This window comes from Diadema antillarum, unplaced genomic scaffold (genome assembly GCF_040938485.1).
Source record: "Diadema antillarum isolate AM-2024a unplaced genomic scaffold, OU_Dant_1.0 seq00001239_RagTag, whole genome shotgun sequence".
Classification (NCBI taxonomy): Eukaryota; Metazoa; Echinodermata; class Echinoidea; order Diadematoida; family Diadematidae; genus Diadema; species Diadema antillarum.
The window spans coordinates 112,452-140,253 of NW_027272026.1; the positions used below are offsets into that span (position 1 = coordinate 112,452).

Here is a 27,802-nt window from a genome sequence, read left to right on the forward strand (position 1 = left end):
CAGTATGAGCATGCTCCGCGATCTTCTGCTGAACGCCTTCACATGGCTCATGAACGCTGCGCAAGTGCCAATTCCCATTGGGAGAGCACAGGAAAATAGCAGGCGCACATGCACTGACTGCAAACAGGGATCGCAATTCTGGCGGTGTTGTTGATGTCTTTCTTGTGTTTTTCAGATTTTTTCTATGGTAACATCCACTTCCAGAAAAAAATGGCAGCCCACATCGGCTTGCGAAAATTCAATTTCTACATGAGGACATGTTTTTAAACTCTATGAACATCGGGAAAACAAAAAAACAAATCTAGTTTCTTAGACCCTTTGTTCCTGTTTCTTAACTGTAATGTTAAGAAGTACTAAAGATGAAATATTGGATGCAAGATGTTGCCATTTTGGTGAGAAAATTTTACTTTTGTCGCAGATTGCACCCATATTATCGGTTGATTTCTGTAGATTGGCAGAGTGCTAGTAGTTATGAGTGGTATGCAAGTATAGAGTGTGTCGCTGTGTTTAGGTGTATACTGTATTACCGAATATATTGTACCTGCCGTGAACGGGCGCACAGCCACAAACTGCGACAGTTACTCTAGTCCAGGTGCTTTTGGGGATGCTAGTATGCAAGAAAGCCATTTGTGTTTCCCGCCGTATACTGGTTATGGTGGCCAGAGAAATGAAAGTGTCAATTAAAAAGATGCAGGTTAGTGATTTGAGCACCATCACCAAATATGTCAGTGGAGACCATCTTTACGCATACACCCACTTGTGGAGGCTGTAGCATTAGGTCTGTGTATGGTTATACCGTGAGAGTAGGCAGTGGCGTATCTAGGGAAAACGGCGCCCGGGGCAAGCGCGAAAATTGCGCCCCTAATTTCTGAAAAAGTGTTCAACCCCAACCCGATCCCGGTATATTAGGGACTTTTAAAAAAGGTCCGCATGATATGCTTTTTCAAGCACCTAAGAGGGGTCTTTTAAGGGTGATTTAAATGAAATAAATTTTGATACATTTTGGCGAGCGAGCGCAGTGAGCGAGCCGAAAATTTTTGTATTTCAGCTTACAAAACATGGAATTCATGTCATTTTTATGCCTCCGCGACGAAGTGGTGCCGGAGGCATTATGTTTTCGGGTTGTCCGTCCGTCCGTCCGTACGTCCGTACGTACGTCTGTACGTCCGTACGTCCGTACGTCCGTCCGCTTTCGTTTACGCGATAACTTGAGTAATATTGACTTGAATTCTACCAAACTTGGTCCATGTATAAAGTATGATGGGGCAATTAGTTGATTAGATTTTGGGTGAAATCTGCCAAAGGTCAAAGGTCAAAGGTCAAGGTCAAATCATGAAATTGTATCCGTTTACGCGATAACTCAAGACTGGATAGAGCAAATTTCACCAAACTTTGTCGGAGGATGATGTATGATGGGACAATTACTTGATTAGTTTTTTAGTGAAATCGGACTTAGGTCAAAGGTCAAAGATCAAGGTCAAATCCTGAAATTTATGTGTTTACATGATAACTCAAAACTGGATGAAGCAGCTTTCACCAAACTTGGTCCAAGGATGATGAATGATGGGACAATTAGTTGAGTAGATTTTAGTGACATTGGCAAGAGGTCAAAGGTCAAAAGGTCAAGGTCAAATGCTAAAAATGTTGCTATTTCCCTAATATCTATGCATTGCCCTAAGGTATTTTCTTGAAACTTGGTGTAGACATGTACTACTGCGTAAAGATTCTCCAGATAGAGTTTCATGTCATAAGGTCAAAGGTCAAAAGGTCAAAGGTTAGGTGAAAATGTTGTAATATCACTTTTCTCACAAATCGTTCAATGCATCTTCATGGAACTTGGTACATACGCATGTACCGACTGGCAGAGATTATCTAGGGAATTTAGGGGTCATAGGTCAATAGTCATGGGGTCAAAGGTCAAGATCAACTCCTCAATATTTTACTATTTCCCTCATACACTAGTATATGAAATGCTTGCATTATTAGTTTTCAAAATGTAATTATGCATTACCTAATGGAGATTCTCCAGGAAATTTCCAGCCAGAATGTCAAAGGTCAAAGGTTAAGGGTCAAAGGCCAGGTTTCAATGCCCCCCCCCCCCCCCCAAAAAAAAAAAGAATCTATTTTGTACTGTTATTACACTCTTTCTTCATACCTTGGAAATTACTCAATGCATAAACTTATAAAAGGGTCCATCAGAATTCAAGTAAAAATTCTCAATTCCCCAAATATGTGTACCTGCACTCTTTGACAATTATAGCAAACCCATTTCAAGGAAAGTGAACATTCAAGTCATTTCTGACAAACCTGTCATATCAATATTTTGCCAGTTATGTGAAACTGTCATGGATCACACATTGTGAAGACATGGTACTATATGCCTATTGGGAGAATCATGCATTATGGCGGAGGCATCAGTCGCCATAGCGACATTTCTAGTTTCTTATTAAATCTTAAAATTCTAATCTAGATATAGTGACGGCCTTATAGATAACGATTTATACCAACAAACTAAGGACTTGAAGAAATACTCTAAATTAGTATGCGCGAGTCAGCCGAAATTTGTATACTTCTGCGTCATCATTACGTTTTGTTCTTATCTTCTTCTTTTTTTGATAAATTTAGGCGAGCGAGCACAGCGAGCGAGCCGAAATTTTTTGTATTTCAGCTTACAAAACATGGACTTCATGTCATTTTTTTCTTATTAAATCTTACAATTCTAATCTAGATATAGTGACGGCCTTATAGATAACGATTTATACCAACAAACTAAGGACTTGAAAAAATACTCTAAATTAGTATATATGCGCGAGTCAGCCAAAATTTGTATATTTCCGCGTCATCATTACGTTTTGTTCTTATCTTTTTTTTTTGGATAAATTTTGGCGAGCGAGCCGAAAACTTGTGTATTTCAGCTTACAAAACATGGAATTCTTGTTGTTTTTTTGCTTATTAAATCTTACAATTCTAATCAAGATATAGTGACGGCTTTAGAGATAACGATTTATACAACAAACTAAGGACTTGAAAAAATACTCTAAATTAGTATGCGCGAGTAAGTCTAAATTTATTTATTTCCGCGTCATCATCACGTTTTGTTCTTATCTTCTTTTTTTGATAAATTTTGGCGAGCGAGCGCAGCGAGACGAAAATTTTTGTATTTCAGCTTACAAAACATGGAATTCTTGTCTTTTTTGCTTATTAAATCTTACAATTCTAATCAAGATACAGTGACGGCCTTATAGATAACGATTCATACCAACAGACTGAGGACTTGAAAAATACTCTAAATTTGTATGCGCGAGTAATGAGTCGACATTTGTATATTTCTGCGTCATCATCACGTCTTGTTCTTTCTTTTTTTGTTGTTAATTTTTGGCGAGCCGAAAATTTTTGTATTTCAGCTTACAAAACATGGAATTCGGAATTCTTGTGTGAACACAATAACACAATAAACATTGTTATTTGTCCGTGTCATCATCATGTTTTGTTTTTATCTTGTTTGATTTGGTTTTCTGCCCCCTTCTCCCTCCCCCCCCCCCCCCCCCCTCCTCCTCCCCCGTCCGGGCAAGTTTTTTTTTTCCCCTTCTTCTTCTTCTTCTTCTTTCTTTTTTTTTTTCTTTTTTTTTTCGTTTTCTCGTTTTTTTGCGCCCCCAAGAGGTGGCGCCCGGGGCACGTGCCCCCCTTGCCCCCCCCCTAGATACGCCACTGAGAGTAGGTACAATGAGCAATGCAGGAATGAAGTCAAGGGACTTTTTGATCTCATCAAGCAGTCGGGATGATTTTCCTTGCAAGAGTACAGAAGATTGTTAAAGCTGGTGATGGCTTTGGAATATTTCAAGCCTCTACAACAAACAATTTTGAACAAGAACATTCTGAATGAGTGTTCAGAATCATTCCAACCTATATCGTGAAAGAATTGGGTGTTACGGTATTGATAGCCTTCGTCCCACAGCACGCTGGCAAAGTACAAAAATCATGATAATATCCTGTAGATAAAGAGAATATCCAAACCACACATTTTTCAATCACATCTTTCATCATTATGAAATAAAAGCAGCCTGTGTTTTTAGAGATGTAGTGACTCCAGGACCCAAATGGAGTCCTCACAGTCTTTGTAGGGGGTTTGCATAGTGAAATGACCGTGGTAGGAACATGTGTAGTTCTGCACCCATGGAGCACCAGTTTATGAAATGAACTCCTACGATCCTCCGTACTACTGTAGTAGCTTCTTCTTGTGAAGTACAGTCCACCTTCTGGTGTATTACATGCTCTTTGGCCTGTCAGTGCAGTGCATGGTGCATCCCCCAAAATAAAAACAAACAAACAAACAAAAACAAAGACGACTCAATGTGCAATGTGTGTGCGAGTTAAAAAAAAAAGAAAGAAAAAAGTAACTGCTCTCCCATTGCTGGTGGAGTTGGATATACTGCACATCTCTTTGGAACTGGTCCAGAGTTGCACAGCCCACCATCTCCAGGGGCAAAGAGGGCCGGTAGAGGCCTATGGAGTCTGGAAAAAGGGCAAAAAGCATGAAAAGCTTCCCAACTGCTGGATCAAGAGTACAGTTGAACCTCTCGTATCCGGACAAGTCGGGACCGGGGCTCATCCGGATAAGGGATTTGGCCGGATACGGGAGACTCAATGCTTTATACATGTACATATACATACACATGTACTGTTGTAGCCCATTGTAGTACCACATGTAGTAATGTGTATACTGCAACCTTTTCATTGTTACACTCAGTAACAGACCCCAAAATAGAGGTTCGTGTTGGCAAGAATGAAATCATTTTTTTTTAAATAAATTCTTGGGATGATTTACCTAAGTAATTATTAAGAAATGTATCAAGTAGATCTTGAAAATAAACAGTACGAGTCGACGAAACTATGCTTCAAAATTCGATCATCACGGCTCAGCAAAGTCGACTGTAGGTCGCCATTGTTAGATGGTCTCCCTCTCTCTCTTTGTGTGTGTACTGTGTGTGAACAATTTTTGAGTGTTCAATATCATTCGTTGCTCAGCCAATGACTCGAAACAATTCATGTCTATCTAGTCATATCGACGGCTGTGTATGGACCTATATGTGGCAATGCGATATGAGAGGACTCTCGAGAGCGCATAATCTGTCCATGTTCTTGCGATGATTTGGGGATGTTTGGGGATGTTAAAATGTCTGAAGGTAGCAATTTGGAAGAAAATTTGATGTAATGTATGTAAATTATGTTGGAAGTAACGTGTAATTCATGTGTGTTTTGTGTAGGATTTCTCAAGGAGTTGGGAATCCCCCTTTCCTCCCGTAATTATTTTTTTTTAAATCACGGGGAGATTGCGTCCGGATAATAGAGAGATCCGGATAAAGGGAGGCCGGATAGGAGAGGTTCAACTGTACTTGCAGCTCTTTCATATGTCTTCATTGCACAATCCCTTTAATAGTGTACACTACACTAAATATCACAAACTCTCTCACTTCTGAAAGAAACAAGTATTTTCAGTTTAAAGATAAATAAATAATTAAATAAATATCCTGCATTGGTTTGGCAGTGTGTGTGCACTCTGACAATGTACTACTTGGTGTTCAGTAATTTACCCCATTTTGAGTCATGGTCTAGAGTCATGAAGACGTGAAATGCCAACACACTGCTCCTTGTACATGTTGTTTCATATTACCTCATGGGAGAGAGGAAAAAAAAATGACATGGAGTAAATGACAATATGCACAAAATGCATTCTTTGTTTTATTCTGCATCATACCTATCTCTGTGTGTCCATCTAATGTGATTTACAATGTTTTGGTAAACTTTGCAAAATGTAGATCTACTTGGAATTGAATACCTGAATACAAAAACGACCCAAGTCCAAATTTGGCTGTCTTTGGAGACCCTTTATGAAGTCATGCAAAGACATAATCAGTCAAATGATTGTTTTACAATTAGATTTATATAAATAACATTCTACTAACTGAAAAACCAAAAACATTAGGAAATTACAATGTACCTAATGATTTCTATATTTTCTAAATTTTCTGTAATGGACTTGGGTTGTTTTTATATTCAGGTATTCAATTCTCAAAACAATTTACTCCATTAGATACACTGTGAGCTGGGCAGCTTCATACAAGTGAACCATGTGAAGTCAACATACATAGCTTCTTGTCTAGTTTACTGTACTGTACATATTACATACTTAATGTTTTTATACCGGTATACACACACACACACACACATACAGACAGACAGATATACATGTATACCACACACACACACAAACACAATACAGACATACATTTACTTCATGCCTTATTCTATGGTAAATTCCCTGCTTTGATTTGATGGGAAGGATTGTTTGACTTTCATATCTGAACTCATCAGAATATTGAATACATTACCTCGTACTTAAAATGAATAATGCACACACCTTGCCTACATTGAATCTCTTTGGATGGAAGAAATAGCTTCGACTTAGAGAGAAAATTCAACTTATGAGGGAGGACTTGGAAAGACCTTTGACTTGGGCCATTATTCAACTTATGGTAGGTCAACTTAATCAAGCAAGGTTGACTGTGTGTACACACTGATAAAAAAAAGATCAAAGACGCTTGTCAAATAGGATAAGATGTATAACTGAAATTTTATTTTTTCATTCATGATTAGGGCTATATAAGCATTTGTGCTGATCTAACACAACTGCTGTATTTCGACAGGTTGTGTACAGTGGAACCTCATTTATAAAAAGGTCAGATATAACAAAACTCTCTTGTAACAAGGGGATTTTGCAGGACCCAACTCTTTACATTTCTTTGTTTTTTGTACCTGATAAACTGAGAAATCTGAAACACAGTAAGGTACTGTACAAGCTATTATTTTCGCGTACAGATGAGGTCATGGACATTTTTTTCCGAGGTGTTTTTGCAAATTGACGCTGATGCTATTTTAAGTGCACTATTACACAAGTGCATGATGACATTTTCGCCTGTTCTTAAATTCGCAGTCCAACAGTAATTCACGAAATTCATGAAAATTGAACCATAGCAAAAATAACAGCTTATGTAGTAATTGTCATGGCTTTTAGGTCCTTGTTATAACAAGGTTCCACTGTACAAAATGATTCCAAACGCCGCATCAACCACTATGGAATACTTTGCAGGCATTTTACAACAGAATTCATCTAACAGAAAATTTGGTGATTAGTTATACACTACAATTCAGACTGAAAAACAGTATGTAGAAGTATACCAGATTACTGAACTAAAGTAATACTAGCATAGTCAGTGCAACATTTTTTTTTAAGTAACCTCAGATTTTTTTTCTTTGGTGACTTTGTTTTGAACTATGTGCTTCTGACAGGTACTTTGACTACTTTTGTGCTTTCAGAGTCTATGTTTTATGTTGAATGAAGAATGACCCAAAGTCAGCTGACTGCACTCTATAAAGCATGATTTCGTCAGTCAGAAAATGATTGTCATTAAGTTCATATGCATCTTCAGACTAATGAGATAAACTTCTTCGTGCCCTTGCAATAAAGATATACTGTAGAAGTGGATATTTTCGCATGACTAATTTTTCGCGCTCGGCGGGGTGAGAAGAATTTTGTGTGTTTTTAATTCCGTGGAATCAAGACATCAACTATTGGAACATATGGCATGCAAAAATATTTGTGCGCTTTTACTTTCGCGCTAGTTTCTGGTTGCACGAAACGTGTGAAAATTTCAACACATGAAAATTTCCACTTTTACAGTCCATAATTGTATACCTCAATCAAAATGCATTATATCATACGATAGAGCTGAGAGCTGTGAGCAAACATACACATTGTATGGAGATATGATATTTTCAGTGATACATGTAAGAAGTCTTTGTACACTTAAGAACATGAGTAGTTTCTCAAATATAGAGACTAGTAGAGCCATACATACAAGTTTACTCTGCTGTAAATTACAAAAATAAAGAAATAAAACATGCAAAATCCATTCTGCCAACTCACACCAGCAGGAGAAAACACTTTTTCTTCTTTTCATTCTTAGTTACAGCTCCATATTTGAGGAATACTGTACCCAGAAACAATACAGATTGCCTAATATTAGAACATTGCAAGTGATCTTTTGTGAGAAACATTATGTGATACTTGCTTGAAATACTTCAACTATGCAAAAATGCAGGATCTCATCCACACACTGCTGAAAGACCCAAATCCTAGTAATTCACTGATTTTTTTTTCCCCTCATTAGAGAAATATAATCTCATTTTTTTGCAATCTAAAGGATATCAATGCTATGTAAAAATGGCTTCTTAAAGCTTTTTTATTCAATGTTACTCTATTAAATCAATTTCAATATCATGTGGAAAAATATATTGTATATACATGTAAGTACATGTACGTGGTAAATAAGAAAATATGATATATGGTTAAAATACATCCTTCTGAAGAAAGGAGGGCAATATCTAACAATTATCTGTATGCAAACATAAAGTCACTCTAATATTGCAGCTTGCAGCAAAAATGTAGCACTGACTTTATGAAATAGAAAGACTGGATGCCACCCTAGCAAAATGTGACAACAACAACAACAATATGCATGAAGTACTTTTAATCTTCAGCCACAATACATTGTATTTTCAGCAAAAGGAAAATGGAAAGACACCCTGGTACCGACTTCTCAGCGAAGGCAATATGATATAATAGCATGTAAATATATAAACGCACACATATAGCACTGTATACATTATATACCTTTGCTGAGTTTAAATGGAGACTAAACTACATGAAATATAACAGAGCTCAAATATCTTGATATATTTTTATACTAGATTTTTTACAATGTTAAAAAAAAAATAAATCAGCTGCAAAATTATTTACAAGCAAAGTTCATTGAAATTACCCCAGCATGAAAAGTTTCCACCAATACAGCAGTTAGACTGCATCGTGCTCTAAAGCACAGGAAAAAACAAAACAAAAACATATTGTATGCACACTTCAAATTTTTAAGCCAAAGAGCACAACAGTGTTTCTGGAAAAAGAAGGAGAAAACGGCAGGAACAAGTTAAAAGATTGAAATACCATGTGAAGCTCAAGAAAGTTGTGACCAATTGTAACGAAAGTAGATAATTAACCCATTGAGGACGGTTTGATTTTGCTACAACATGCATTTCCCATAGACATCTGCCCGAGTATACTCAGGACTCGTCCTCAATGAGTTAAGTGGCCGAAATGCTGTGGATATTTTAATGTACGGAGTTTTTGGCTTGCTGCCATATCATGTCAGTAATCACTTCACTTCCTTCTGCCTTAGTCAATATTTCCACTGTTTATACATTTGCAACATTTATTTCAAACATACCAGGGTATTCATAATACTGGTTACAAAGGAACAACAAAATAATCAGTAGGTCCCTAATTTGGTGGTATATTGTTTGTCAAGTTTTTTTCCTCATCAATATGCAACTCGGATAGAAAACTAGACACGCAGCTTAATATAACAACTTTGTTAATACTACCGGTCAGAGATTACAGCCCAAGGGAAAGTGAATAAATAAATAGTAAATAAATACATTAATAAATAGGTTAAAAAAAATAAATAATATCATATGCACTGGCTGAACACGGCTGTTGATAATTTAAAGCCGTGAAGTATTTGCCAAATCTTTCCTAAACATCAGTACCTTCAAATGCACACGAAAGTGACACTTTCAGCTGAATACTCAAAATAGCTCAAGTTTCCTCTTGTTACATGTACTATTCTTTTTCTATTCCTTGGCAGAAATTTCATTAACAAAGTAAAGCATTGTTTAAAAAAAAACTTTCTGTGCAAAATAGAACAGTGATTACTCTGTGAACTTTACTTTGCTTTCATGCCCACTTTAAGGGTCACCTTTTTTGGCAAAGAGGCAAAGATGTGACAAACAAAAAATATTGCTGGCCGTTTCAAGTGTAGACCAAATCCATCTTGCATACATGTTTCCCCTAAATACCCTTTGCATCAACAATGTGCAACAGCATAAGAAAATTACATTTCTCTTGTGAAGATATGTAATTTACATTTTTCATGGACAATATATTTCAGTAGCTCTTGATCCGTCTACAGCTAATTTCATTGGGTCAATTATTACAAAAAAAAAAATGAATAAAAAAGAAGAGCAAATTATAATAATATGATATGAAACTAAGGTGATATTTCCCTTAAAAGCATCATTGCATATGGGTATCTTGAATGCATATTTGAATTCCATCATATACAAGGAGAACTCTCAACTTGGTCTATCCAATACTGCAAGTCACAACTTTAATACTGTTGCAGGAGCACAATGATGATATATGAAATGTTTCATTTTCTTGGGAGGGGGATGTGGTAGGTAATGATGCTTCCTCTTCATTTCAGTGCTGAGAACACGCTATAAAAACTGGACAGATATTAATAGCACCTTCTGTTCTGTGATCTACTCCTGCAGGAGAATTATCTGTGACCTGACGTGTAGGAAAAATGGATTAAAAATTCCTCAAAGTTTTATTTCAGAGTGAAATTCACAAATATTGCAGGTGGAGACTAATACACACACATATATACATAGTTTCAATCAGATATATACTCCCTAGGCACTTCTGTGGTAATATCAGAATATCCATCTTCACATACATTGAATGATGGAATGGTCCACATAACACCTTGCTACATTTCCATAGTATATAGACCTAAACACACACATGTTCACTCACACACATACACACAAAACAGCATTTGGTATCCTCCCCCCCCCCAAAAAAAAAAAAAATAATAAAAAAATAATAATAATAATAATAATAATAATAATAATAATAATAAAAATAAAAATCAATGTATTTAAACTTAGGCTTGAATTTCTCCTAGCTTTAAAACTAGATATCAAAAAACATTCTTTGATTTTCCATTTCATTATCTTTAATTGCTACTTTTCCTGCCATCACAACATAAAAGATTTCAATTCCTGTAAAAAAAAAAATGAATAAGAATAATAATGTTATAAAAGAGTCCAATCTATCCAACAAATTTTATATGTTACTAAAAGAAATAGTCCAATTTGGCATGGGAATAGTCATTGGCTAAAGTCATAGGTTTGTTTGAACCCAACCTAGCGGGCAAATTCATCATTGGATGAGATAACCACCCAATTTTCCTTTTGTCCTAAGTGTATAACAGGACATGGATAACTGCACAGCAGCTCATGTAGAACAGTATAAACATGGCCGGAGTCAAATAAGAAAATATTGTTATCATCATCGTTAGGATACCTTGGATTTTATTTTACTGTTTTCATTATTACTATTGCTTTAATTATTGCTATTATTACTCCATACCATATCAAGATTATCACAATAATCATTATTGTTATCATTACAACCATAAACAAAATTTTGTGATAAGGCACATGTGTCATATTTGTTTTCATCTACAATCAGTCCATGCCTTTTGAACACCTTGCAGTAGAATTACTGACCTTTGACCCTTTTTCTGCATAATTATATGTTAGTGTGAATAATTGCTAGTTCAATTTTTCTCTGAGGAAGGTTTCTATGGTAATAAAAAAATAGAAAATAAGAAGACAGGTTCTCTGCTGCTCAAAAGTATACAGCAAAGATGAGAGACTATAAAACAGATTTATTTAAAAAAAAGAAATATTGCAGAAGACAGGCGAGCACAGTACACAACATTTACTTTACATATCAGTCTTCAATGAGTTAAAATATATACATGAATATATAACAAATGAAAAAAAAATAATATTATAACACATGAGAAAGTCAGCAGAATCTGTGATCATTCTAGTTCTTACCAACACCGTAATTTTGTTTGCTGTTGATAATCTTCAATACTGTAAAAGTTGATATTTTTGTGTGACTAATTTTTCGCGCTCAGCCAAGTAAGGAGAGTTTCGCGTGTTTTTAATTCCGCAGCTACTGGAACACATGGCAAGCAAAAATATTCGCTTGCTTTTATTTTCGCGCTAGTTTCTGGTTGCACGAAATGCGCAAACATTTCAACACCGCGAAAATTTCCACTTTTACAGTAATAGAATAAACTGAAATTTACACGAGTCTACTTTGTCAATTTGAGGTTTTTACTGTTATTTCAAGGGCTCCCTCTCTCTCTGTCCTGTCTGGCCCTGCCTATCTTTCCCCTTAGTTTTTTCTTATTTTTTTCCTTATTGTCTTTTTCTCAAACTTATGCCCTCTCACATTTACATTTGGAAGCTTCACATACTCTTGTGCTTGTGACAAATTTCTCTCACACTGCACTCCAGCCCTTATGTCATTGGCCAGTAGTTGTATTCATAAATGACAGTTTTTGTCATCAAATCCGGCTGTTCCTCAGCCCAATCTCTGGTTGCCATGGAAACGATGTCACATTTCTTGGACACCATTTCCTGTAGCTCCCTCACTTCCTGCGCAGCATCAGCCTTTAACTTTGTGTAGCGCTTGATGGGGACATTAAGCGCATCACCGCAGCGATGGTAGTAGTCAACGGCCGATGGAATGTCGCCCCCAGCCAGGCAGACGTCACCAAGCGTCTCCAGGGTCTCCGCAATCTCCACGTTCCACTTCATCGTCTTCAGTTCGGACTCCCGCATCTCCAGGCACCTCAGGAGTGCATCCATGGCCCCCGAGAGATCCCCAGTCTGCAAGGCGGCCCAGCCTTCCGACTGCAAGGCCCGGGCGGTGTTCAGGTGCCGCCCGAGAATCTTGATCGCAATCTTGTATCCGTCTCGGTACATCTTCAGGGCTTTCGCCACGTCACCTTTCAGAACCAGAATCTTGGCGTGAGCATAGAGGAGGCAGTAACGGAGGATGCTGCGAGTCTGGATGTGCTCCTGCACGCGCCACGCCTTATTGATGTACTTTAGGGCGCCCTCTATGTCTCCCTGGCAGCTGCAGATGACCTCTGCAACAATGGTGTAGCACACGATGAGAGTGGGACAGGGCTGGGTGCAGAGTCTGTGTAGAGATATGAATAGACGTTAGGAGGGTTATTACACGAAGGCCTACTTTCCAAAGCGCAAGTTTATTTGTTTCGGGGTTTTTTTATGTGGCCGCTACAGAAGCACTTAAATGCTTTTGAGCAAGATAGCATGGGATTAATTGGCTTTACATCCACTTCAAAGGACTATTTAAGACAATGAGCTAGGCCCAGTGCCTTGCCCATCAGGGACACAACAGCTGCTGGTGGTAGACTTGAACCAAAGACCTACTGATCAAGAGTCAATGGTCTAATCCACTAAGGGACAACAGTACCTCAAAGCATGACTCAGCTGTCATTTTGGAATTTGAAAGAGCACGCATTTCTCCTTCCCAGGAATCTCTTCCAAGCAAGCACTGTAAAAGTGGACATTTTTTGCACAAGTGATTTTTCATGCTCGGCCGGGTATGATGAATTCTGCAAGTTTTTGATTTTACAGACAGTCAAGATAATTGAGCAAGCACTTCAAAAAGCTCACCACTGCTAATAAGATGGCTAAGGGTTTTGGCAGCACTCTACTACAGTCTAGGTCACTGGTCCCTATTTCAACATCAATCACACACACTACGAGACTAGCAAACGTGAAGAAAACTACAAATACACTATGCCAGTTTCACACCTAAAACAAGCCTACCTTGAAATCAAAAATTATATTACATATCACAAGCAAAAAATTCGCACGGATCTTTCACCAATCAAAATATTGTTCCATTGCATCAACAAATACGGTACCATTCATTATTTGTTTTATACATCTTAAGTGTTATCAGTGCCTGAATCCAGCAACAACCATATCTCAGGGCAAGGTGAATTGGGAACTGCAAAAATTGATGTAGACCCTGAAGGGAGAAATGTCCATGGATATGGCGATGTCATGGTGTGCTTTCCAAAACTGCTCAAAGTCAAAATATGATATTGACTGTAATGCGCCAGATTGTACAATTGGCAGCTTAAAAAATGGTAAAGTTCCTTACCACTGGGAATTGGGAGTAACACTCCCTCCCACACCCCTCCCTCTGCTATCTACAGGCTCGCACCTTTCCATGATCTTTAGACTCTGGAAGGCACAACGCGTGGCGTCATCTTTCCTGCCAAGCTGCTGGTAGACAATGGCCAGGCAGTAGAGGTTTTGCCCGATGTTAAGGTGATCGTCCCAGAGCTGCCGCTGAGTGCGGATACTCTCCTCATGACACGCTATGCCTTCCTTCAAATTCCCTGTGAGTTCAAACCCCAGTAAAATTCAGTTTTGAAAATAATGCACATGTCTGTATATGCATATCTGCTGTGTATTTGACATACATGAGGCTTATTCTGACACAGACATGGGTATATGGGGCAACATAATCTGTATTAAGTGATAATGAATCTTGTGATTTTTTTAGTCTCTATTGTCAGTCTATCTTGATGTAGATTACTTTAGAATGATGATATGTCTTCCAATAATGTTCAATATTCTTCTGGCAGAAAGCAGGATGATCAAATATCTTATCGTCATTTACATGCATTGGATATTCTTGTTTGTTTGATAGACACTTTATTTTCTGCAAATCAATATACATAAGTTACATAATCATGAAGATGCAGGAAATATACAAAGTAAATTCAACGCAGAGTCGTTTGACTTGCCTAAACCACGATACATATAAGTACATAATCATGAACATGTAGGAAATATATAAAATAGATTTAACACAGTCTTTTGACTAGCATAAACAATGTTATGAAGGAGATTTAATATACAGTATGCATGTCTATGCAGCAGTGATAAGAATAACATTTATAGTTAAGAAACGATTATGCAGAGGGCCGCCATTATAAGCATTGCTTGAAAAGATGGCCGGCCCGAGGATATTCTTACAGTCATACCTTGGCTGTGATAGCTTACAGATTTCAACATACATGTTTCCATTACATTTGCTCCTGCGACAATTGCTGCATGCTAACATGAAATATGTGCATGCTACGCCAAACATACATTCTACCCACAAAAATTACCCTAACCCTAGTCTTAACCATGCACTAAACCTAAACCCCATCGATCACAACCCTAAGTCCTTTGAGAGAATAAGACTGCAGTTGTCCCAGGAACAAATGTTGTGTCACCACAAACATACAACAAGTTAATTAGTGTCAAACAAAATAGCTACAAGTGTAAAAGTCATTACATGTAAACCCTGCTCAACTACTAAAGTACACTGCATGTTTGCTAGAAATTTCCAGACCATTCCATTTCCTGGAAACTGGAAAGTCTCGATCATTACAGTGCACTCCCATTACAACGAACAAGGCTATCACGAAATTTCTTTATAACGAAGTAAAACCTCTGGTCCCCAAATTATCGCCATTATAGTCTATTGTACAAAACTTGCTTATAAACGAACGCGGTTATAGCGAAATTTTTGTTATAATGAAGTCTTTTCCGAGCGCCACTGACAAAGAAAAACAAAAGAAATGAGCTCTGTTACAGCAAACTCAGGATCGCTTTCGTAAATGTACGTAGCGGAACAAGCATTTATAGCGTCTCTGCATGGCCGAACATGTCACACCACAGTGTGTTCGCTTGGTGTGTCACGCACAGTTTCCGAGGGAAACTTGCATTATTGTAATACAATAATCTGAAATTAAATAACTATTTGTTGTATTGTTCACATATCTTTCCAGTGTATGACGAGTATTCAGCGTGGCTTCCTCGTTTTCGTTATATATTATATTTGTTCGGTTATAACGAAAGAAAACAGCATTTCGTTATAACGGGAGTGCACTGTACAAGCAAATACTCGCAGAAAAACTTGACTCACTGATCTCACTCCACATTCAAATTCTTGAATATTGCAAGGCCATTTACAAAAGTCACATTGTTTACCCAAGTTGCTTCAATTGCTTTTGAAACATTCTTTCAAAACATTGCTTCATTATTGCTGCAAATTGCTAAGACAAGAAAAAAAGTGAAAACATGTAAATATCTCACCATCAAGTCTGGCATGAACACATGCCAGCTCTTCCAGCGTCTGCGCCTTCACTCTGAGCAGCTTTTTCTTCTGGGCATCCACATCGGGCAGCACCCCGTTGCCATGGTCACCAGATGCATTCATCCCAGATGGCATGCTTTTCTCCAGTCTCTGGATCATTGCCAAACTCTCTAGCTGGTAACTTGAGAGAAAAAGAGAGATAGATAGAGATTGTGAGAGCCAGAGATACATCAGATGGCCGGCACCGCACTTTTAGAAGCAGGGGGCCAGTTTATATTTCTGGTGAAATTTCTGGGTTTCATCAGTTAACAAGCAAAAGAAAAAGGCCTTACTTGCTCTGGCACAACTTTCAAAAGGCTAGATAATGTTGAAAAATGTAAATATTCATATGCACAAAATACATCTGTGTCTTTGGTTACCAACATTATCAACATTTTCAACAACATTATCATCATTAACATCATTAGAATCATCATTGTTATCATTATTATTAGATCACACAATGCAAGTTGTTTTTAGAGAAACTACTATCATGACTGCAATGAATTGCAAGTAGGACATTTGATTGAAAACGTATTTGCAAATCAGAAGCAATGTCACTTGTTAATTTTAGATAGCTGAACATGACCTTTGGTATTTCTGTTGCAGTGAGATGAATGACTGTGTGTGTGTAATGGCAGTCGGCCTTGACTGCACTCTCCTAGTTTTGTTTGATGGATTCTGCTCCATAATATACTTACAAATACACTCACGGAACAAGCTGATAATAGCTATTATACAACACCTAGAAAGAATGTGGCTATCCAATCGGTCGATTGCCCATCACGTAACATTAATTTTAGTTAAAAGTTTCATCGCACACTGGGCTGTCAGCCATGCAATTTTATTTGAGCAAAAATGGATAGCACACAGTTGACGTCACCCATTTCCATTGACTTCCGTGTTTAACTCCCAATTGACTTCAGTTTTTGTTCCATCGCACGGTTCTGATGTCACAATATACAAACATTTGCATACTTTCGTCATTGATGCACTTATTTTTGCAAAACAAATTCAACCGATCAGCTTTGCATATGTACGTACACTGTGACTGTGCGGGTACTCACTCGTGTTTCATAGAAAATGGTTACCATTTCTGTGCATAATTCAAGAATCTGTGTGGACCATATTTGTTGACGTTCGAGGTGTTGTATCAAACAAATAGTGTATGGTCTTTACTCGTGCAATGGAACAAGATTTTGCACTCATGACCGTTCACTTTTTGTATACCATTTAACACGTTTACCTTATGGCAAGTTTGGGTTTGGCACTGTCAAAGAAGTGGAATCCAAGGACAGAGAGAGTGGCGGCATGGTCCAAGCTGTCTCCAGAGGGCGCTAGCAGGCCGAGGGCCTCACGGTACACATTTTCTGCATACTGCATGTCGCCATCGACATAGCGCACCAAGCGACCTGCACAGATATTTAGACAACACATTTCAGCTGGGTTGACACAAGTCTGAATGTACTCACATACATTTGTATATTCTACATGAGAGCTCCCAGCTGTCTATAAACTTTTGCACACCGCACATAATGCAACATTTCTGATACTGTACAAGTGGAAATTTTCGCGGTGTTGAAATTTTCGCGCATTTCGTGCAACCAGAAACTACCGCGAAAATAAAAGCACGCAAATATTTTTGCCAGCCATATGTTGCTGTGCGTCATGTCTTGATTCCGCGGAACTAAAAACACGCGAAACTCTTCTTACCCGGCCAAGCGCGAAAAATTAGTCATGCGAAAATATCCACTTTTACAGTACAAGAAGTAGGTTGTCAGATGCTTTGAGCATGATCAAGACATGATGACATAGGCATTGCTTTTATAAGTAGACATGATAGAAATAGTAATCATATTTACTATATTGATATGATACATGACAATAACTATCACAATATCATCATCATTATGCTTTCCTGTTATTATTGTCATTTCTATTACTAAAACTTATCATTTTCAAAATCAAGAATGACACCTCAAAGATATACATTGTAACTATTCACACGCCAACTGAGAGCACATATTATCATGGTAAGGTAAGGAAGTCATGTCTGGGTGCAATTCCTGAGCACTGGGAAAATTTAACCCATTAAGTGATTGGGGAGGATGTTGTGGCAGAATTTACACCCTTATCAACATTAAATTTGCAACTCTCAATTTTCTTGCATATCTTATGATGTGAAAGTTTAGCTTGAATTAGTTAAATTCATTCATATCACTCAACTTGCAATAAGGTAAATATTAGGGGTATTATCTTAAAGGCAAAATTTACCATTTCCAGAAGAAAAAAAAAAAACAGCATTATAGTGCTTTAAAATAGTTCTAAAATGTGTGTTAGGGATAGAAACAACCATTTAAAAATTTGAATCCGTATAATCAATGTTAAGTACCTGGTACTGTTAAATACACAAAATGTGAACAATAGTTATAATAAAAATGTTTCCAGACCAAACCGTCTACAGTTACAGTTTAATGAGAAAGATACTGATAATATATATCTCCTTATATTTTAGGCTTTTAGTGCAAAAATTTTGTATGGTAGGATGTTTTGTGACACAAGAGACCTACACACACACATATGCATCAAATGTGATATCTTGAAAATTTTTAAATCACTGCTAGCTCCCAAAGGTAAACAGGACCTTTAAAACAACTGGAAAAAAAATGGGCAAGTTCCCAGGCACATATAGAGTTAGAAAGTCAACACAACCACAGGATGGAGTTTCACATCACCCTGGGATACCGGCTCCCTTACCCAACGAAATGAGGATTCTCGCTTGACGGAGTTTGTCCTTCCTCAGCTTGGCTGCCTCAAGGCAGACCTCATAGAATTTGATGGCATCATGGTTGGGGATGAACTGGAGGATGAGTTGACGAGCCTGGTAGGCAACCTCGATGAAGAGGGTGTAGCTCTCCTCGGGGCAGTGTAAGGCCTCCTGGAGACAGTGAATGCCCATTTGTGGGAAACAAATCCAGACTTACGAAACATATATCGTCATTCCACTGACATTATTTCTACAATAAGCAGGCACATACGTACTGATTAAACCCAGCATGAATCAATACATATGGGAAATGGAGAAAGTGCATCAACTCGTGCAAATGTTGACTTATGCACAGGCCAAAAAAAAGATGACTAACTTAGCACTTTGAATAATGGTAACAGTTTATTAAGTAAGTTTTGATTGTTGATTTCTAAGTTCTCAGTATGTACGATGATTTGAAATTGACCGCATATGCCATGAACTTTTGGGAGGTTTTGATCTCTTCACTATTTACTCTATGATGTAAATCTCTACTTATTAAATCGCAACAATATAATATAGTTACTAATAGTTACTAAGTTAATAACAATAATGATGATGATGATGATGATGATGATGATGATGATGATAATTTAATAATAATAATGATAATAATAATAATAATAATAATAATAATAATAATAATAATAATAATAATAATAATAATAATAATAATGATAATAATAATGATAATAATAATAATAATAATAACAATAATAATAATAACTAGAAATGTCGCTACAACATTTCATAAGCTTTGGTCAAAACAACATTTCATAGGCTTTGGTAAAAAAACTGAGGAAGTAGTTAAATCCGCATGATCTTTCCTTGATCTTCTGCCATTAATATGCCGTTACCATGGCAACATACTTTCGGGTACTGTCGAAAAATGCGTCTTGCACATCTACAACCAAAGGCACACATCTGTACCAAGTTTCATGGAAATTGGGCAAAAACTGAGGAAGTAGTTTGCAACACAAAATTTTCCATCATTTTGGCTCATAATATGTGAGCTGTTACCATGGCAACATACTCTTTGTCACTGTCAAGAAATGTGTCATGCTGACCTATATCCTAAGACAAACATTCAATATGAATTCCATGAAAATTGGAAGAACACTGATGAAGCAGTTTTGCCATGAAGCATTTTGCCCTATTTTTGCCACTGCGGAAATATGTGTCTTGCACATTAACATATTCAGATGAACATTTGTACCTAATTTCATAAAAATTGATCAAAAACTGTGGGAGGAGTTCGAGACGCAAGATTTGTACCCATTTTTGCCCATAATATGCCGTTACCATGGCAATATACTTTTGGGTACTGTCAAAAAATACGTCTTGCACATCTACAACCCAAGGCACACATCTGTGCCAAAAGTTTTATGGGAATCGGTTGAAAACTGAGGAAGTAGTTCGCGACGCAAGATTTGCAACGGACCGACCGCCCGACCGACCGCCCGACCGACCGCCCGACCGCCCGACCGTCCGCTGATTCCTATATACCCCCTTCAAACTTCGTTTGGCGGGGGTATAATAATAATGAAGATCATCGTGATAATAGTAATACAAAAAAACATAAAAAGCAGGCCCTGGTGTTGATTATTCTTCAGAAATCATGTATTTGATAATTAGTTTACCATTAATAAGTCAGTCTGAGCAAGGGGCACTAGCAGATTAGTGTAGGGCCTAAAGGTTGCCACTGGTGAAAAGCAAACCTGCAAAAGCTTCTGCATGTTCTGAAGCTCAGTGATAAAGATGGGGATTGACTTGCATGCTCCTTCCTGCTCCAAGAGTTCCGCCGTGCGCTGCAGGAGGCGAGCGTAGAACCCACAATAGCGCCCTCGCACCAGTCGCGCATCTTGCGGGGTGAGGAGCAGGCTGTAGCGCTCCTCGATGAAGCACCGGAGGAAGGAGTTCAGGCTGAAGCGGTTGGTGAGCGTCTCCACGGCGACGAGGGAGCGGGAGTGCAGCGGGAGGAGGAGATCTCTCTTGGTGAATGATGTTGGGTGGATGTTGGTGATGTAAGCTGCAGCATCATCTGGGAATCAGGTAAGAACGATTCGAGGCAGTTAAAACAGATGGAAAACACAATGCCACAGAGCTGTAGGTGCTAATACGAAATTATCACAAGTTGATTTTGTTAGAGAACTGATTCCTTTGTTATGCAACAATGACCACCTTGATCCTGATTAAAATATATCTACTATAAAATGGAAATTTTCCCAGTGATGAAAGTTTTTGCACATGTCGCGCAAACCAGAAACTATAACAAAAATAAAAGCATGTGAATACTTCTGCTTGTCATATGTACCACAGTACCAGTAGTCGATGTTTTGATTCTTTCGAATTAGAAAATGCAAAACTCGTCTTACCCGGCTGAGTGCAAAAAATTACGTAAGCAAAAATATCCACTTTTACAGTTTAATCAAAAATGTGGTAATTTTCGTGCAAGTAATTTTTCGCGCTCTGCTGGGCAAGATGAATTTCGCATCTTTAATTCCGCGGAATCAAGACATTTATTAATGAACCACATATGACGTGCAAAAATATTCGCATGTTTTTATTTTCGCGCTGGTTTCTGGTGGCGCAAAATGCGCGAAAATTTCCACACCACAAAAATGTCCACTTTTACAGTATATTAAATGTGTCTTTGCATTGAGGAGCGCATGGTTTGTTCTAAAAACCTCCATGCCACCTTTGCTGTGCATAATGCCTGTCTCATGAACATTCATTACACATTGCATAGAACATGCAGCTTTCAGAATTTGCAATTGAAATTAGCAACAATACATGCACTTTTAAACCATATTTCACTTTTCGTGCACGCTAACAAATACAAGGGAGAAAAGCTAGGGGTTGAGGAAAATCCAGTCCTATACAAGGATAGCACAGGGTGGGCTATATGAGTAAAAAGGGGGCTATATATTATGCAGAAGAATCTCTGAACCTGTGAATGAGGAAGGGATGATTGCTAGCTCAGCCAAATGCTTCCTGAGGGTGGAGCTAAGACTCTTCAAGGCTCCACCAATCAGTGGTTCAAGGACCCTCCGCGCCCGCCCGGAGCAGACATTAGCTTCACCGGCCGCCTCGCACCGCGTGCACCCTTCCGCCTTGACATCATGCTTGTGGCTCAGATCGGCGGCGATCTCCGCCACAGTCTTCCTCCCGTCCCTCATCTCCGCTCCTGCAAGCTCCAAGGCGAAGGGGATTCCCCCGCAACACCGGATGATCTTCTCGACGTCGCGATGGTTTGCATCTCCTTCCTCTGACTCTGGGATGACATTTGGAGCCATGGTAACAAGGAGCTGTCTGGACGCACAAGGTGAAAGTGGGTCCAACCTTATTGGTAGCACCTGTTTGATTAAAACAATGGAACGTTATTAAGAATGCTTTTAAAGACTTTCTGCGCTACATAATGTGAATGTTTTAACATTAAATGTTGTTGTTGTTTTAAAGAATGAAAGAAGAGAGAGAGAAAAATGGGGCAAAACATTAAATGCACAAGAAGACATTCTTCTCTTCCACTACATACTACATAAAAAGACATTACCATTATGAGCATTTATAAGGTCTTCAAAGTGTGACTGTAACAATCCTCATTTGAATATCGTGATATATTCTCGATGCAGTAGTTTTCACATTTGATTGGGTACTGCTTAATAAGGTACTTGGCATACCTAATAACCAGACAGTTTCAATTGGGTAGGCATTTTGGTTAAATGGGTAGAGACTTTCCGCACAATCCTAATCTATTCCATAGATGAGGCTTGTGTGGAAATCTCTATAAAGAGCTTTTCCAAAAGATCGTCTTTATCATGTCATGCCTGACTGGTATCTGCTAAGTCCATGATATCACATTCTTGTCATAAATGCTGCTATGGATCTAACCTGATTCATCATCCTGACGAAATTAAAAGTGACTCTGGAAAGGACCATGATGAGGACTTTTGATGACCCTGCAATCACTTCCTGGCAGAGGTCCATAAACTTTGCAGTGTGCTCGTTGTTGGCAAACTCCTCTGCCCCATCCAAGATGAACACATGCCACTCCTCGAGAGACCCCAGTCTCTTGTGAAACCGCTGCAAAGCATCCGATTTCCACGGGAGCAGCGCCGAAGCCATCTGCGCCTGTACAAGTGCTGATTCACCCAGACCGCGGAGCTCAACAGAGTGAACAAACATCTGAACCTCGAGCTGCAGGTTGGTCTGGAGCTTCTTGGCCGTTTCTACGGCAAAGCGTGACTTACCAACCAATGAACATCCAGTAATGATGGTCATCCTGGTGGAACAATCTGACCTTTGACCTTTGCTGTCTCCTCCATCTTTCTTTACTGTATTGATAAAGGCATCCAACAGCTTGGTCTGCTCTATCTCTCTGCCCACAAAAGGTGTCAACTCTTTTTCTGACACGAGCAATTCAGCCACTGAAGCGGAAGACTCTGAGTTGTCAGACTTTGCCATGTCCCACTTGTGCCTACTTGTTCTTCTGCAGTCAACTTTGCAAGGCTTCTATTGTTTGTTTATATTTTCAACAAAGCAGGTTCCGCACTCTCTGGTATGGGACCTGAAAGGAAGATATCATCAAAGAGATTGGGGGGGGGGGGGGGGAATTGCAAAATCCTTATTGAATTGCAATTTAGATATCACTTGATGGATTTTTTTTTTTATTGAATCGCCCTTGCATACTCATCCAGTCTATCAGGGATGTATTCTTTTATCTACTCACTCATCTATCATCATCATCATCATCATCATCATCATATTAAAGTCTCTGTAGTAAAAGAAGTAAAAGTACAGTTGAACCTCTATTATCCGGCCTCCCTTTATCCGGATCTCTCTATTATCCGGACGCAATCTCGCCGTTATTTTTTTTTAATAATTACGGGAAGAAAGGGGGATTCCCAACTCCTTGAGAACTCCTACCCAAATACACATGAATTACATATTACTTCCAATATGATTAACATACATTGCATCAAATTTCCTTCCAAATTGCTTACCTTCAGACATTTCAACATCCCCAAACATCCCCAAATGTAACAATGAAAAGGTTGCAGTATACACATTACTACATGGGTGTATGCAAGGGGGGGTCGGGAGGGTCGTACGACCCCCCCAAATTTTCAAGAGGTCCACTTTTTGTAAAAGACATTTTTTTTTTAGGGCTTTTTACTCTATATAGGCCTACAACAGGAAAAAAAAAAGTGACCAGGTGGTGTTCCAGCAAATTGTCAAAAACCTCGTAAATTTCGTAACTTAGTTTTAGTATGCCATAATTTACCTTATTTCTAAGCTGCACTGCCATGCCGAAAAAGTCACTTTTGTATGCACCAAATTGCCCCATTTTAAGATATAGAATTCAAAAACTCCCTACCGTGGAAGGGGGGACACCCCCCTCCCACACCCTCCCCCCGCTCGGTCGCTCCGCTCCCTCGCAAAGGTAAAGGTCCAAAAATTTTGGTTACGACCCCCCCAGAAAAAATCCTGGATACACCCCTGTACTACATGTGGTACTACAATGGGCTACATCAGTACATGTGTATGTATAATGTACATGTATAAAGCATTGAGTCTCCCGTATCCGGCCAAATCCCTTATCCGGATGAGCCCCGGTCCCGACTTGTCCAGATACGAGAGGTTCAACTGTAGTAGTATAGAGTTGTAGAAGTTGTAGAGCTCTGTCATGTCATTATCATAATTCTTTTCATGACTTCATATGAATGGCACTATATGGGGAGGAGGTAGAATGACAAATTACTTTTTTTCTTCAATTCATATGTTTTATTAAATCAAATCAAAATCACATTATTTACACACAATTGGCAACAATTTGAAAAAATGACAAGAGAAACATTTGGGGTAACATACACATAACACCAGGGTAAGTATGACTACTATTGACAAATTACTAATGGTGGTCCTTGGGACTTTCCCTTCCACTGGGAGCAGAGCACGCATTCAACATCATACATGTAGCACTCAAAAGCATGATCATTACAGTAGCCCGATCATGCATAAATATTGTTGCAAATTGCATGTAAAATATGACTGAAAGACTATAAAAGTTTCCAAAGTACACACCTGGGTCTCGTTTCATAGAAGATGTTAGGATGGCAACTCTTGCTGGAATGGCAGCTTCCAATAGCAACAGCCATTCAAGAAGCTGGATTCTTGTGGTTACCATGACAATTGCCATTCCAGCAAGAGTTGTCATATCGAGTTTTTATGAAACAGGCTCCTGATGTGTCTATGGGTGCGTTTATAAGATTTTGCGTCCAGAATCACTGTTTTGAAACACTGTTTTGAAACACTGTCAAATCACAGTTTCGTCAGGAGAGCGTATTTTTTTTCTCTGAGCGTGTTGGGGCTCTCGCTCAGACTGTGCCATTGCGCAACTCACTCTGCGCAGTTTTTCCTCGGCAAACGGTCAAACAGGGTGCGCGCAAGGCATTGTGACATCACATAAACAGTGTTTGCGATCGCGGTTGCGTTTATAGGATTTTTGAAACACTGATTCTACAGAAACACTGTTTGTAAACGCACTATTTTGTGCGTTTACAAACAGTGTTTCAAAACAGTGTTTCAAATCACGGCGAGCGTTTATAAGATTTTTTTTTCGAGCTAGAATCACTGTTTGGCCAGAAGAAAAATCCTATAAACGCACCCAAATCTCCTAGCAAATACTGTATAGGAGGGGATTCAGTGATGGTAGACGAATTCTCCATGGAACATATATCCCCGATGACAAGATACAGAAGTACTGATCTTTCAGTCAACTACTAGTATGACCAAGCGTTGTGGGACCAGACAGGTTGTGGGACCGGACGCGTATCAAAGTGCGTCTCACAGACTCTGTACGGTAATGAAAATGACGCACCCAGGAATTCTCACGCCGTTTTCAGAGTATGTTGCCTAGTATATGAGGAGTCTATATCAAGTCTTTGAGGTAAAGAAGGGTGCATATTCTATGTAAAATAGGTAGTTTTCACGCGCGAACTTTTGGGAAACACAACCCCCCATCATACTATTACCGTACTAGCTTCACTTAAAATGCACAATTTCAATACCCATTTTGCTGAAACAATGTAAATGATCGACTTGCTAAAATAGTTTGGAAACAGTTCCCACTCAAGTTGATCTTCTCATGACATACAGTCAAACCTGCCTCAGCGGCCACCTGTCTACAGCAGCCACCTGCCGTACATGTGGCCACTGAAAAATCCCCCCCCCCCCCCCCCGAAGAGAAAAGCCCTGTTAAAGTTAAAGACCCTTTATTTAGTGACCAACTGTCTAACGCCGCCAGTGGCCACAAAATTTGTTTCTCGTGGTAGATTCTAACCTGTCTATAGCAGCCACAGACCCACATGGAGCCGTAGCCGAGCTGATAATTCAACATGTTTTTCTGCTTTGTAGCCATGCCATGAGTCATTCATGGGCAATGTTCAGTGATTGCCACCATTGCATTCATCACTCATTCAGTCATAATGCACTACACTAGTGTATAGAGGACTGGAATTCTTCATGACTGTACACATGTAGTCTACTTGATCCACTGGGGGATTCCTGCTCCTGATGTATACAGTTACACACTGCGTGTTGGAAGCTCGACTGCTGCTACACAGTCGCAGCTTTCTTCATACTGTACACATGCTGCTATCTGTGCAGCAACTTGATACACCAGCATTGTCCTAAGACAGGTTTGACTGTACTCCAATCATTGACATTTCATGACGATTGACACATTCTATATTCTCAGAGAGATTGAGTGATGTAGAAATTAATTTATTATGTTGAGGTGGTTGAGTATCAATCCTTTGCTTTGCCATTTGGGGCCCATGCCATGGCGATGACAGATCGAGATAGGGCTGGAGGGAGGACTCTACCGCTCTCTACAAAATGTAGCTCTGCTCTGGAATATATTTTATCCCTTTAAAAAAAAAAAACACACACACACACACACACAACACACACAAAAACAAAACAAAACAAAAACAAAAACAAAACAAAAAATACCCTTTTGCAGTCTTTGGGCCTTTAGGCCCTACATGTATATCCTCCAGTCTATACCCTAGACGCCGTGTTTTGGGCTCAGGATGACCAAATTTTGTTATCCATGACACACACGCACGAAGATGTTGGTTGAAATAGCATCTAGCTGCCACCACTGCTGCACTGGGTTTACACAATAGGTGGTGACTGACATTGTTTACTGCAGACTCGATCAGTAAAGGCCCTATTCATCGGTAGTGGCTACGAGTAGTGTAGTGTGGTAATGCAATGTCAGTCAGTTCAACTTTTCTAATAATAACGTTACAAGTTCTAGCTTGAGCTTCTGATGGTAATTGATTGCTCCTGCCAGACTATCGACTACTTATGATTTGAAGAAATGAAATTCTAATTATGTGACTCTTACCTGTTTGAAAGATTACGGTGCACTATGTTGCCTGCTTCGTAGATTTTTCCTCGCGTAGCTGTCCATATCGGCCATGGGCCATGGCTGTGTGTGCTGCAGATAATGAAAACATGTTCAACCCAGGGGAATCCCCCATTCGGCGTGTACGTAGGCTAGGCGTACGGGTATTTTCGGCGCAATACAGTACGTAGGCCTATTATGCAAATTTCCGCCTGGACCAGCTTAGCCAATCTAATCAAGTCCGTGTGTGAAGTAAAACCGACTGTATCTAAATTATCGTCACTGTTACATGTATTCACACGCAGTGTTTTAAGAAAGGCTTACAAGTAGAAGCAATAAAATCGTTTAAACCATATCATCAAGTGCGCTATTCAATCATCAATTCAGTCCTAAATTGGCAAAGGATGATAAAAGTTAAAGTCCTTATATAATCTGTCTCAATATGGAACATTTTGGTACATTTCTCTCTGATGTTTTGCGGTTACAGTGAATGAACGGGGTCCATTCTTTGTCCAGTACAGTATCATAAGATACGCAGTAGAATTCGGACTTTCCAGGTTACTAAGATCAATTTGGTAATCATTTA

At 38.9% G+C, this 27,802-nt stretch overlaps 1 protein-coding gene across 1 annotated transcript; it reads right to left on the reverse strand.

The window, feature by feature from the left end:
• Positions 1 to 11,964: 11,964 nt before the first annotated feature.
• Positions 11,965 to 27,305, reverse strand: LOC139745183 (uncharacterized). The gene is made up of 9 exons (XM_071655592.1): positions 27,217 to 27,305; positions 22,692 to 23,367; positions 21,751 to 22,156; positions 20,519 to 20,841; positions 18,752 to 18,932; positions 17,241 to 17,406; positions 15,955 to 16,136; positions 14,024 to 14,201; positions 11,965 to 12,964 (listed from the first exon to the last, which is right to left on the reverse strand). The coding sequence occupies exons 2-9, from the start codon at positions 23,262 to 23,264 to the stop codon at positions 12,277 to 12,279; spliced, it is 2,697 nt and encodes an 898-aa protein (XP_071511693.1). The 5' UTR covers positions 23,265 to 23,367; positions 27,217 to 27,305; the 3' UTR covers positions 11,965 to 12,276.
• Between the last annotated feature and the right edge of the window lie 497 nt (positions 27,306 to 27,802).

Coding starts and splice junctions, on each gene's coding strand:
- LOC139745183 (XM_071655592.1), bottom strand. CDS start 23,264: ATGGCAAAGTCTGACAACTCAGAGTCTTCCGCTTCAGTGGCTGAATTG. Junction 20,842..21,750: donor CATCCCTTCCTCATTCACAG/GTTCAGAGATTC, acceptor CCTGATTCCCAG/ATGATGCTGCAGCTTACATC. Junction 12,965..14,023: donor AGTCTAAAGATCATGGAAAG/GTGCGAGCCTGT, acceptor ATCTCTACACAG/ACTCTGCACCCAGCCCTGTC.